At 40.5% G+C, this 13,593-nt stretch overlaps 1 protein-coding gene across 3 annotated transcripts in view; it reads left to right on the top strand.

The window, feature by feature from the left end:
- AGO2 (argonaute RISC catalytic component 2) overlaps window positions 1–13,266 on the top strand; it is a 57,047-nt gene extending 43,781 nt beyond the window's left edge. For 2 of the 3 annotated variants that reach the window (XM_010404717.4, XM_010404716.4), the window contains exons 17-19: window positions 560–661; window positions 1,021–1,220; window positions 1,562–13,266. In XM_010404717.4, coding sequence (XP_010403019.1) covers window positions 560–661; window positions 1,021–1,220; window positions 1,562–1,670 — 411 coding nt within the window. In that variant the 3' untranslated portion in view covers window positions 1,671–13,266. The other variant, XM_039548582.1, reaches the window with a different exon arrangement.
- Window positions 13,267–13,593: the final 327 nt, after the last annotated feature.

Below are 13,593 nucleotides of genomic sequence, written 5' to 3'. Positions count from 1 at the left end.
TTCTGTCAGGCTTCTCTGTGGGAGCACTTGGAGCCCACTAGGCTTCAAGGCAATAGTTAGTAACTCCCAAAACTGACATGAAGGTGGTTGTTATATTAATAAATGCTGTGATTATGGATGTTAAATTGTTTGAAAGTTAAGAATATTTATACATTCTGCTTTGAAGAGTTTTTGAGGGAAGAGGTGGCCTGTCTGACAAGGAAGGATTGTCCCCTCTCACATATAAACAGGAAAAGTTACTCCTGTCCTGGAGTGGGAAGGTGAAAAGAGTTTGACAAATCAGTTGCAGGAACTTCTTTTTACATTATTCAGAAAAACAAATCTTTTTAGGTAATTTCTAAGAAGATTTTGCTGCTTGTCTCTTCTTTTCTTTCTCCATAGTAGAGACACTCCAGATTGTAAGCTGGAACAAAATTTCAGTTTTGCATATTCTTTCTTCACTTTTCTGCTTTTTATAGATGTTTTCCTTGTGTTTGTTTTCCTGGCTATATAGCTGAAAAGAAAAAAAAAAAGCCCTTTGTGTTGTGCCTCAGTGTCTTTGTATTTCCTGTTCACACAGGTTGGAAAAAGTGGAAACATTCCAGCTGGTACCACAGTAGACACAAAAATCACCCACCCCTCAGAGTTTGACTTCTACCTGTGTAGTCATGCTGGGATCCAGGTAGGACATTTTGTGTGGCATGGTAACTTTTTAGCTGTTAAAGTTTGGCCTAAAGCTGCTTTATCTGATGGGTTTTTTGTCCGGTCTGAGGTTTTCAACGTGAAATTGCATTTCAGTATGATCATTTAATTTCAGAGATGAAATTCTGGGAAACAATCCTGTCAAAGAAAAGGGGAAGGGATTAGTTTGATGGGGAGCAAGGAAGGAGGTGGTTTGCCTTTTAAAGGAAAAATTAGCTGAGATGTGTAGAACTGCTCCCTGTGACTTTGGAAGAAGCGGCTGTTTCACTGCAGTTCCCTGCAGGGGTGGAAGTTAGGAGATGTTTTGGGAATGCTGACTGCTCTGTGATCTGGCTCCAGGGAACAAGCCGACCTTCTCACTATCATGTGCTCTGGGATGACAATCGCTTCTCCTCGGATGAGCTGCAGATCCTCACCTACCAGCTGTGCCATACGTACGTACGCTGCACGCGCTCCGTCTCCATCCCTGCACCAGCATATTATGCACACCTGGTGGCCTTCAGAGCCAGGTACCATCTGGTGGATAAAGAGCATGATAGGTGAGTTCAGAGGTTTGAATCATTGCAGAATTGGAAAGCAAGGAGGAAGGCAGTGGGCTAATTAATTCTCAGATCAGTGGTGTCCTCAGCAGTTTGAGGGTGAATTTGCTCTCACCACTTAATTATGCTTCTGAAACAAAGCAGAAGATGTTCCTGTGTGTGCTGTGTTCTGTTTCAGAACCTCAGTGGTGCTTTAAGGGTAATTAATGTTTGACCATTCTTTTCAGAAGAAACGAATTATACAGAAACATGTCCAAAGAGATGCAGATTAAATAGGGTTTCTCTCCCCGCCCCCCAACCTGTTGTTTTTTGTCATCCCCTGCCCCCCCTTTCTCTTTCAGTGCTGAAGGAAGCCACACTTCTGGCCAGAGCAATGGCAGAGATCACCAAGCACTTGCTAAGGCAGTCCAGGTGCACCAGGACACGCTGCGCACAATGTACTTTGCTTGATGCGTTTTAATGTTCAGCGGCTCCGGACAAGGCAGGATTGGATTCACACCAGAGCAGCTGCACTTAGACCAACAGATGCCCCAGCCCAGGGACAGCCAGCTATGAGTGATGCATCTTAATTCCTTTCTTTCCCATTGCAAGGAAGCCTTCCGTCCAGAATTTCAGACTTGATCACAAACTGCATTCTTCTACCAAACCCTCCTATTGTCGGAAATGTGGTTTGCCAAAAATCTCTGAGCTGCTTGCTATAAAACAGACCCAGATTTTATAATTAAATCAAGAGCTGCAATCTCAGGGCTTAGGGAAGAAAAACAAAAAACCAAACCAACAACCCAACCCACAAAACTCCTCATTCAGTTTGCTGTTCATTGAGTTGCTTTTGATAATTTGGAAAGATCTAATTCATACTAAGATTTGATGAGCTAAAACGCTGTGAATCAGCTTTTAATACAAAGGAAAGCAAAGCATCTTTTGAGTATTTATGAAGCCTTGATTATTCTGGATGCATTTACAAAATTTTTATTTTCAAAATAAGAGCGTGACAAAGTTCTGGTTTCTAATTGTCTTATAAAGATTATTCTCAGATTATTCTCTGCGTGTCTAAGGGCATATGTATTTTCTGAAGCTTGTTCTTGAATGTTTTTTATTGTGCTGCATTTTAAAATGTTTTTCGTAGACTAAAGATGAATATAAAAAAAAACAAACCTGTAACTAAGCTTTTAATAGCTCCAGTTAGATCGGCAAAAGAGAATGTGCCATTCAAAAAATTTGTAAAGATTTTTTTTAAATCATACTGACAGCTAACTTTAGGATTTGTCATACAGGACTGTGACACTTACTTTCCAAAGTCTCTAAAGAATACGGGTCTGTGGTGATAAATACAGTACAATCCTTTTTCACTGTTGTTTGAGTTAATGTAAATTTTATATATGTTTCACAGTATTAATGTGATAGACTAGATGCTATTATTTATTTTTATTTACTAAGGAGTGCTCATCATACTTCTGTTAACATATCAAGAATGCTTTGAACTTAGAAAGTAAAATCCTTTTTGTGGGGACATTACTCTTCAAATGCAAAAAAAAAATATGCAATCGATGTGGTGAGAGGTCAGAGATGCAGCCAGTGTCTGTTGTAGCTTGGGATTTGCAGAAAGGCTTTTTCAACATGCACACAACACAGCAGGTTTTACCTCTGCGGTTCAGACGCACACAAGACCGACATCCTCCGTTCATTCAAGCACAAAACAATTGTATTTTATTTATATGTTGAGTAGTGGTGAAGCAGGAGCTCTGCTAGAGGAGAGTGGCTCGCTGGAAGTTAGGCAGAAGTCAGAGAATCTATGCAGTAAAGATAAAAATTAGGAAACTGAAGTTTACTTAGGGAGGGAGGTGAAACTCTCTTCATTATGCATAAGATCTGTAGGAGATGGAGAGTTTGGCCATTCTCTTAGAAGAAGCATTAATTAAAACTGATAATTATTAGACAGATGCTTCTGTTAGTTTGCACACTGGATTCATAAAAACCATAACACACATGTAAACCATTGCACTAATGACAATGCCATGAGCAGGTTTAGGAGAAAATGGAAAAAGCCCAGGAAAGTTGTTTATGCTGAGTTGATCTTGTTTGTTTTTCCATGGGATAACTGAAATGACATGCTGAGAGGCAGGTTGGAAAACCTTCATTCTCTTCCATTGATGGATTTTGCTTTGTCTTTTCCCTTTTCTCTGAGCAGCTGCTCAGTCTCTGTTTGGAGACTTTTACCTCTGGCCACTGGGATGGGCGAGTAGCTTTAACCCATGCAGAGCTCTGGGCCACAGAGCAGGTCATCTGCGACTAGGTGGTGTTGGATAAGCTAGAAAATGCCCAACCTTTGCTGCATAAAGATTTTTAGGTACATAATTCCAGTTCAGATCTTCACCTTGTAGCAGTGTGTTGGTTGTCAGTGTTTTGTAGGTGAAATGTAGAACCTGTTAATGGAATAATTGTATTTGTTTCTCTTACTATTTGTTACTATTACTATTGTAATAGTATCACTATTCTAATTGGTGATTAGGCTGCTGGCTCAGAGTGTCTTCTTGGTCATAGTTCTATAAATTCAGATTTCTGTAAATTTGAAGCAAATCCTAGGTAGCATTGTCTGTCTTGCTGTGTGCCAGCGAGGTTGTACCTACCTCCCCTCAAGTACCCCTGAGCTGCAGATCCTCCCCTTGGTGGGTGTGTTGCACTTCTCTGTGTTTCCTTGAGAGCTTTCCTATTTCAGTGAAGATATTAATTTGGCAGAGTTTTATATAAGAATTATTTTTATATGGATTCTTCTTATCAAATAGGATAAAGATCATCCATTTTAAGACATCATTTAACTTATTTGCTGTCTGTTATGCAGAGACCTCTTGGATGTGAAATTCATCCCCCTCTTTCCACGGATATCTGGGACAAAGGAATTGTACAGGTGGTCAGATGGGGTGAGGAGAGCAGGATCTGTCTTGACCTCAAATCCCATTTCTGAAGCAGCCTGGGACTGCACTGCATCCTGTTTAAGATGTTTCCTTTGTAAGAGAGTTTTAGGCAGCTCCTTAATCTGAGAGTAGTTGTTGTTCGTGTATCCTCTTGGAATGAGCAGATATTCTGTGTAGCTTTCTTTCCCTAAGTATGAAGAACTTGGGATGTTTATGTGCATTTCAGGATGTTTTTACCTTTTACAGATCTTTCTAAGCCTCTAATAACTGCTAATCCTTTATGCCTTGGTGTCTCCCTCCTTTTCCCTCCCACCAGTGGTGAATTAGTGAATAATTTAAAACGTTAAAAAAAAACCAAACCCACTGATTAAGTACATGCTTTGTAAAGTACAGCATGCTGGCAGTCCAGCAGCTCTCCTTCTGGGAGTATTTTTAATATAAACTATGTATTCAAGAATGTCCAGAAAAACCCACCACAAACACCTAAGATCCCAGTATTATTTTTTATTCTGTACCTCCCACATGTCTGGTGTAGAGCAGAAACTTCTCAGGTCAACACAAAGGTCAAGAAGTCTCAATCTCCCACAGGTTGCTGCTGGAGAAGTGCCAGCTGAGGTCACAGCTCTGAGTCTCTGGGTCACTGTGTAGCTCAGGTCAGCAATAACCAAATTTGTGCCACCCTTGGGCACTTGGGGCATTTTCCAGCCCATGCAAAGGAGTCCCACTGCAGAACCCCCAAAACCAGCATCAGCAAGTGTGAAATGCTCCTCTTGGCAGGTGACAAATACTGTCAGAAGACATGAAATACTGAAAAGTTAGGTTTTTTTCCCCTGATGTGCAAAATCTAATGCAATAATGGGGTTTGCTTAATGGTGGAAATTTCTGCTCCAGTGGCTGAACAAAGTAACGAGTCCACTCCATCTGTTCTAGCGCCCAGGAAACAACTGAGCTGATCCTTAGGAGCAATGTCCTGTTGGGAAATGCTGGAAGTAGGTGGATTTGTCTCTGCCTGTATGTGGCATTTAAGACAGCCCTATGCAATTTAACACTTGTGTGTGTGTGTGTGTGTGTGTGTTTGCACTGATGTACAGTGTGAGATCACTTGTTTTATTAGAGCTCCTTATTTTGGCTCGGTTTGCTTTAGAATATTTAACTTAGTGAATTACAATCAATGATCTTCCATGTAGAAGCTTTGGCACAGGAATTCCCTTGTTTCTTGATCTGTCAGGTAACAAATACCATTGATCTCTATCCAGGCCCCCAGGCAGCATTCCCTGATAGTAAAAAAAAAAAAGGTTGTGAAGGTTTGGCTTTGATTCTTCCTCTCTCAATAACTCCTGCAGCCTTTGTCCATTGTAACAGAGTCTTGTTCTTGTTGGATCATTTTTATAAGACGAGGTATTTCCACAAGGATTTTCAAATTAAAACTTTTGGAGAGTAGGTGTGAGGAGTTCAGGGTTTTTTCTGAAAAGATTGAATTTTCTAAGATGCTTCTTAGTTTTTCTTTCTGACTCAAGTCATTGGGGCCCAAAGGCTTTTGATTAAATAGCAGACTCAGTCAAATAAGCATCTCTGTTGGCATAAATAACCCATAAGGGACCTTTTTTTTTAAAGATATCTTTGACATCTTTTACACACTTTAACTAAACGAATGTAAGAAGAGTTCTCAGTATTTTTCACACTTGAGACCAGTGTAATTAAACTCACTTGTTTTCCTGTTTTTTTAATACTCTTCTCCTGCCATAGCATCTCTCTTTGTGTGGCTTTCCCCATTCCTAATGCAGGGCAGTCCTTTGTTTTTTACTTTTATATTCCATTTGGTAACATGCTTCTTGATGCACACATGCCATCTTTCCTAAGGAAAACTTCAAGTAGAAGGTAATTGCACTGATTTTTTGGGTTTTTTTAAACTCTTTTTACTGTATGATTTTTTTTTTTTTTTTGCATCTGTTGTGGCTCTTTGAAAATACTGTAAATAGTGCTCTGTACAGCAAATACTGAAATGCTGGGGATACCATTCCTTGTTATATATTCCAGAATCCTGCCATATTTTCCAGTGTTGATATACGAGCTTTGGTGTCAAATGCTCTTAGCCTTTGTTTGCATTATGGTGTTAATCCAAAGCACAGTTGCTTTATGACAGTGGAAATATTTAGGGTTTGTTGGAATTTATAAAACATTTCTTCTTTCTCTCCCCTGTGCACATTTCTGCCAGGCCACAGAGATGCATTTTTTCAGCTCTCACTGTGCTCGTTGTCTGTGCAAGGTTCAAATGCCAATTTTGGTATGAGTTAGGTGACCGATGGCATTAATGTAATACCTGGATCATCAGCTGTACTCTCACAGGTTTTCCTTGGTTGCTCCAGCATCTGATTCTTGTGTCGTAGAAGCAGAACCAGTGGATGTGGCAGAATTAGTGGAATTACAGGGATTTGGGATCCAGTTAGGATGTCTTGCTGTCTGTCCCTGCATGGTGTGGGATTGGGGAGTGCAGTGGATGTTTCAGTGCTCTGAGCTAAAGGAATGGTGTCACCTCTGCCCATGGATCTCCCGTCCATCAGCAGTTGCCTTTTGCTTCCATAACCCTCGGGGACAGGACAGACCCCAACTCCAGCCCCATTGTCTGATGTTAGGATGCAAACCATCAAGTCCTGCCTTCTGTTTCTGAGGGTAAATGACTGGAAAGATGCATTTTCTGAGAGGGTTTAATCCAGATTGTATGGGAGAGGGGTGCTGTGTGTGCTTGGTGTGGCACAGAATCTGTTTAATCTCATTTAGTGTTTCAGTTGCTTTGTCACTTCTTCGAAGTGTTAATTTGAATGTAATTACTTGGCCAAATCACTACAAAAGTGGGTTTGTGAGAATCTTTAGTTACAAAGCAGGTGCAGTTCAAGGCTACCTCCTGCGTTCCTTCACAGAAGAATTCATTGACGTGAACCTCCCACTAAGCAGCCAAAATGCTCCCAGAGGGACTGGATTTGTCCTGGTCTGTTCCTTCCTGGGAAGTGGCAGTGCCATACTGTGATCCTGGGTGGCTGCTCAGCCTTCCCTCTGTCTTCCAGAGGTGCCCCTGTGTATTGAGAGGGTATCAGACCTGGCAAGAGGCACGTCTGGCACATCTGCTTCTGCTCAGGGTCAGTCCATCGCAGCAGCTCCCTCTGTGACCTGTCCCTTCACTTGAGTTTCTATACTGTTGTTTTCCAAATGAAAAATGTTTCTGTTCTTTACCTGTTGGCCAGAAAATGTCAGGTTTTCTCTGAAAATGACATGAAGGTGCTTGAAATATATTTTGAGTCTGAGGCAAAAAATAATTTAAAAATTATTTTTTAAATGTGTTTTTTAGATGAGTTGACATGTGACTGTAAGAGTGAAAATACTTTATTCCTTGCTCGGAAAATTAAAAACTTTAAAATGCAGGAAAAAAACCCAAACCAAACCATCAAAAAATAACCCCAAACCTGAGTATGTTCATCTTGGGACTGTTTAGTGTCAGTTCTGTGCAGAGCCTTGGCCAAAACTCAACCCCGACATAAGTGCACGTGGACTGAGGGTGCTTTAAGTGACCTGAAATGAAACTGTAGAAAACTGTGTTAATACATCAGAATTTTGTTTACAATTATTCCAAAAAAGCTTCCTCATCTCAGAACAAACCACTCTGCTGACAGAAATACCTGTTGGAGCACCGTGTGCTGGTGTGGTTTTGTAGCAGTGTTAAAGTTGATTTTTATTTAGAGGTAACAGGTCTTTGTGCTATGGATTTTGGCCTGTCACAGTGAGTTTCCTGGGATTCTGTGCTCCCTGCAATTTCCTTCCCTTAATCTCTGGCTGTAGACACTAATGGAGCTCATCCATGGCAGGGGATTGCTGATATCCTGACTTTTGGGAGCCCAGATTTTGCAAGTGACTGAATAAACCATTATAAATCAGCTCATTAATAACGGAATGGGGCAAAATCCTGTCAGTTTGGTTCAGTTCTCAGTCGTGATTTAACAAAGCCCCCCCAAAAGTGTGAAGTGCAGGGTAAATGGCTGCTTTGGAGATGTTTCACTATATTCTGCACTGCAGATTGAGGACACTATTGCTGGCAGGGCTTGCACTGTGCAGAGATGCTGAACAGCTCCTCTGTCTGATGGGAGCAGAGTTTTGTATACAGACAAGGCAGACCTGGGATCATCAGGAAGTTTAAGGAGCCCTGTGCTTGGTGCTGCTCATGCCATAGAGAAAAGAAAGACTGGGTACCCCAGCCCTTGGGGAAATGAGATGAGGAAGTGAGGGGAGACATTTCCTTGCAAAATTGCCAATTTAAGCACTTGTTCAGGTGACAGTTTAATTCTTAGTTTTCCTTCTGGCTTCCCTGCAAGTGCCCCTCAGAAATCCCCCCTGCTGCACCCATCTGCTGGCCCCAACCCAGAGGGGGAAGGTTGGTAGGGAGCTCCCCAAGTTGGTTTGTGGTGTCAGGGAGCTCTGACTTGGTTGGGGCCAGGACAGGGAGGGTTGAGAGGTTGGCAGGAGTCAGTTGTGGGAGTTCTGCAAGTGGCAGCACTACAGACCTGCAGCACCAGGTAAAGTCTGGCTGCTCCTTCCTCCCACCTAAATATCCCCCAAAAAAGCAATTCCTTTGGATTTATCCATTCGCTGCCTCAGCAGATGCATCCTAAAACTGCCTGTGGCTGCTCTTCCACCAACCAACCTCCCTGTGTGGTTTGAGGAGCCTTGGCTTGCATGGCAGTTCTGTATCAAAGGCAATAATCCTTTCCATGGGCTTCTTAGGAGTGCACAGGTTTTAGTTGCGTTTTTCTCCTCACATTTTGATGTGCCATTGTACCACGGGCTTTAGTTTTGTTATTTTTTTCCTCCCTTTAAACACAACTAAACCACCTCCTGGAACAGCTGCTCTCTGCTCATCAGTGGGGATTGCAGATGCTGTCTGACCTGGGAGCAAGCCTAGGAGTTGTCCCCAAAATATAAATTTGAACTTTTCTGGTCATTTTATGGGGTTTTTTTGAGTGTGCTTGGCAAGTGTGAATGGTGAACAGGTCAGCAGGCAAGCTTGGGAGTCTCTAATCCCCCGGCTGGTGCTGTTTGTGTTTGCTTTGTTAGGTTGGATTTCCTGTCAGAAAAAAAAATTAAATAATGTGGACTTCTTTCTGTATTTGTCAGCTTTTCCTGGTTTTAAAGCCATGAATAGAGGAAGCTTCACTCGTGCCAGTATTTGTGAAATTGCGTATTTTTGCCTGCCATGTACTTGGCTCAAAGCAGATGCTGTCTGGGCTTTATGAGCACCCCAAAACCTCAGCTGCTGTGGGTTGGATCAGACCTCTCAAGTACCAACATGAGATCCAGTGAATTTTGTTTCTAGATTTCCCCAAAGTTAATTCTGCATCAACTGTGAGGTGCTCAAACCTCACTGTTCTATAGCACTGTTTCTATGCTATAAAAACTATAAGGATTTGACCCAAATTTTGTCATTCCTGATACATTTTCTCGTGAAACTTAACATGACTGAGCCCTTCAATTGCTCATCTCATTTACACATGACAACTTTGTAATTGCATTTTAAAGAAAATAAGAGAAAAAAACCCAACTAAACCATCAAAAACCATTAAAAAGTAAGTTTCAGAATTATTTATCTTGGAAAATCAAATTTTCAATGAGGTGCAATGAGGAATTACATCTGGCAAAGCTCTGTGCTGTCCTGAAGACTGTTACCACTTGCTTTCTGTAATTTGTTGATGAAGTTTAGTAGATTTGCTAGATCTGTGTGTGTGTCCCTTGCTGTGTGTGTACACACGTGTGATAGGAAAGGGGACAGTATATAGGCTGTCTGTAAAAGATAAAAAGGCAGTATTTGGCTGGCAATAATAAGCACAATTTCCGTGGCTTTTGCAGTATTTTATTAGTTGAACAATCACAAAGACTTCAACATTTAGGGCAGTTGATAAGTAAAGGTCCAGCCCTGGATTTCTGTGCAGCAGAGTGGTTAACTTGATCTTGGGAGGGTGAGATAGAAAACAGAATGTATTGATTAAATCCTTTTTTTTTTTTTTTTTTTTTTTTGCTTTAATTTTGGTACATTGCAAATTTAACTGACTTTATCTGCTAAGGTTTTTAATCTTTTGTTTTAATAGTATCAATTTTTTAAAATTATTTTTTATAAAATAACTGAAAAAAAAGAACCAAAAATCAATCCAGAAGCTTAATATTGTAAATGTTCCCTCCAATGAAAATGTTTCTATGACCATTTAAAGTTTGCTTTTTTTTTTGAGAAAAAAAGAAAAAAGATATGATGTTAAGGTTGTTCCAAGTGGTACTAAATGTGTGTTGAGTAGTTTTGTGTGTGTGTTGCATCTCTGTGGAACTGTCTCGTGCTTGCAGTATATAAATGATGTAGTGCTGGCTGGGGGAGAGTAGCACTTGTAATGCAAAAACCAGACCCAGAATTACTCTCAGCTGACTCTGAAGGGCATCCCTGGCACTGTAGGATTTCCCGTGGAGGTTGGAGGCATCACTTGGCAGTGCTGGGGGGTCACAGGGGGGTGGAATCAATCCATTGCTTCTCTCGCTGCCATAGGTGAGCACTTGCATGATGCTGTGTGGCCACGCCACTTTAAACTAAGCCTTAACTAAATGATAAATGTGTCAGATTTCTCTCTCAGAGTATGCAAAAATACTGTTTAATGACAGGAGGATGTTCCTGTAGAGCTTCAGTGTTAGTAAAGGAAGTCTCCTGGCCTGAGAAATAAGGGATGCCTGTAGCTGTCTGTACTGTGATGCCTCTTTGGGCGCTGGCTGTTGAGGCCTCTTGGGCCTTCCTCCAGCAGCTGACCCCAAACAGGCTTTCCCAAATCCCAAGCTTTTTGTTGTCCTTGTTGTCAGACACATTCTCCTCCTTCCCCCTGCCAGCAAATCTCTGCCTGAAGGAGGATTGTGATTTAACACTTCAAATTTTACATCCCAAAAAAAGCCATTCTTGAGTTCCGCGCTTGCTTCAGGTAGGTGCCACCGATTCCATTTCTTATGACTGACATAGGATCCTTAAAACATTTTAAATAGAGGCAAAAAAAGTGTTGGGGACCCAGCTTGCTTTTATTTTAGTATTTTTTTTTCCAATTTGGATCTACCTCATGTAACCAGTTGGGTGCTAATTACTCAAATTGTCAAGGAGATTTGACAAAGGCGACCAAATCGACCCCAACCATGGCCCAAAACCTTGGGTTTCTTGTTCTGAGACAACAATCTTGGATTTGAGTTCTATTCTTTGTGCCTTTGTGTTTTTTTTCCCCAGTGCACAACAATCAAAACTCATCTTGATTAAAAACAGCAAATGGATTTTAACCATGCCACAAAAAACTGAATTTGAAAATATTTTTCGGTGTAGCAAGTTGTAAAATAAAGTATCACAGCTGACCTAGGCAAAGACAAATACCCAATAAAGAAGGTTTTGGAAATGTTTAATCCTGACCCCAGATCTCTACATCTCTGTGTCTCTATGTATGCATATAGCACACAACTTTGTGTGTATATGTGTATATATATAAATATAAAATGGATACATGTGTAAGGGTGAGGGAATAAAACATCATTGACCTTTCCACAGTTTTGTATGTAACAGTTTACAACAATGTGTAACTTTTTTCTACTATGTGAACCTTTTTTACTCAAAAAGAATTCCTTTTCGGAAAGTTTTAAGTTGTGATACGCTATCATTTTTTGAAGTTTAATAAATTTTTTTAAAATCCACTTTTTACCAGTACCTACTACACAGGGGGACTCTTTGCTGTAAAACTGTATTTAGTTTAAATATTAAAAGAAAAAAAAAAATCTATATATGGGATTGTAAAAGTGCTGACATTCCATCATGGCAGGACTTCCAAGCTGTTTCCTAAGGCTTTCTGTTGCAGAGAGACTCGAACAAAAGGAAAATGCCTCTGTTCAGTGTTTTTATAAAACTGCTCCATCAGGTCTAGACTTAAGCTATATTTTCTAAAGCCTAATCATCCTTTAATATGCTGCAGATAAATGATCAGCATGGTTGCACTTTCTCAGTAATAATGTTTGCCCTGCAATTGGCTCATTATAAGAACTTTAGTTTTTTAACAAAACCAATCGTACTTTGGGCAGAAGGTAATATTTATATAGGTACCTCAAGATAAAAAAAAAAAAAAAAAAAAAAAGAGCCTGAATATGCTGCATTTTGTTTCTTTAACATTTTTCATGTAGCATTTGTTTGGTTTTCTGGTTTTTTAGGAGATGACTTAGCTACCTGTTTGCTTTGGGGGACCCCAGTAGCATTTTAGGCCATTGTATTCCTTGGGTCTCGCAGAATGTAGTATCCTGCCTTGGGATCATGCAGAAGTTTGGGATGGGATGTGCCCTGCAGTGTGTACACACAGGGAGGGGGACCATGGGAATTCGCTTTATAGACTTCAGGAAAAGGAGGAAAAGGATACTATATTCCTAAAACAGACAATACATGTTCCTAATCTTAATTCTGTTGTATTTGGTTTTGCTCTTTCTGCTTTCTTGCCTCTTTTCTCAAATACGAGTGTGGAAAGGGGCAGTTTTTTAATGGGGACACAGTGACCTGCCCCATTGGTGGGTGTTTTGGGGGTGATTCCCCAAATCCATGGGTAAGAGCAGTGCCCCACATTGGAGCAGGACTCTCCTGCTCTCTGCCCACTCCCTACTGCAGGTCCACCCTCTACTCCTTCATTTCCGAGTCGGTGAAAATCTAAAAATGTGCAGAGATGGGGAATTTTTTGTTGAGAACTGTTGAAGGAAGCTTCAAAGGCTGTGAAATTGAGCATTTATTGTCATGTTTTTAAGCTTAGGTGGGTCCTTTTCCAAGTTTGTTTTACAGCTTGCAAGGTAAAATAGTTTGCACTACTTTTGCAATAAACTCATGAAAAACCTAACAGGTTCTGTTCTGGTTTCTTACTGTATGTATACAACTAATACTAAAGATTTAGCAGTGTTTTTCACCTCAAAACATAAGACTTGTAACAAGCTCAGAATGCTGTAATTCCTGACAAAATAATGATGTGAATGATATTTTATAAAGTTATTTTGTATGGTGTCAATTTTGTTTTGCCTCATAGTATGTCAATAAAATAAAATTCCTCATCTTTACAAGAGATTGTTTCATGTCTTTTCATTTAATATTTGAGCATTTTCTGCAGTTACTTGTGCACTGTGAGACTGTACCAAAATCCCTGGTCCCATTGGCCTCCCTTGCATTTCACCCCTTAGTTGTGTTCTTGAAGTTTCCCTGTGCTCCCACCTGCTCTGTGCCCAGCCAGAGACAATCCTTGCTGCTTTAACTGCTTATAAGGTGTAATCCTGGAATTGTTTATGGAAGATGAACATTTTGGAAACCACTTGCCTGAAATGCTTTTTTTTTTTTTTTCCTGAGTGTATCCCTACAGTGATCAATTTTTAAATAAAGAAGATGTAGCACCTGG

The sequence above is a fragment of the Corvus cornix genome, chromosome 2 (assembly GCF_000738735.6).
Source record: "Corvus cornix cornix isolate S_Up_H32 chromosome 2, ASM73873v5, whole genome shotgun sequence".
NCBI classification, from domain to species: domain Eukaryota; kingdom Metazoa; phylum Chordata; class Aves; order Passeriformes; family Corvidae; genus Corvus; species Corvus cornix.
The sequence above is the reverse complement of the archived record's forward strand: the minus strand, read 5'-3'. Positions and strand labels throughout refer to the sequence as shown.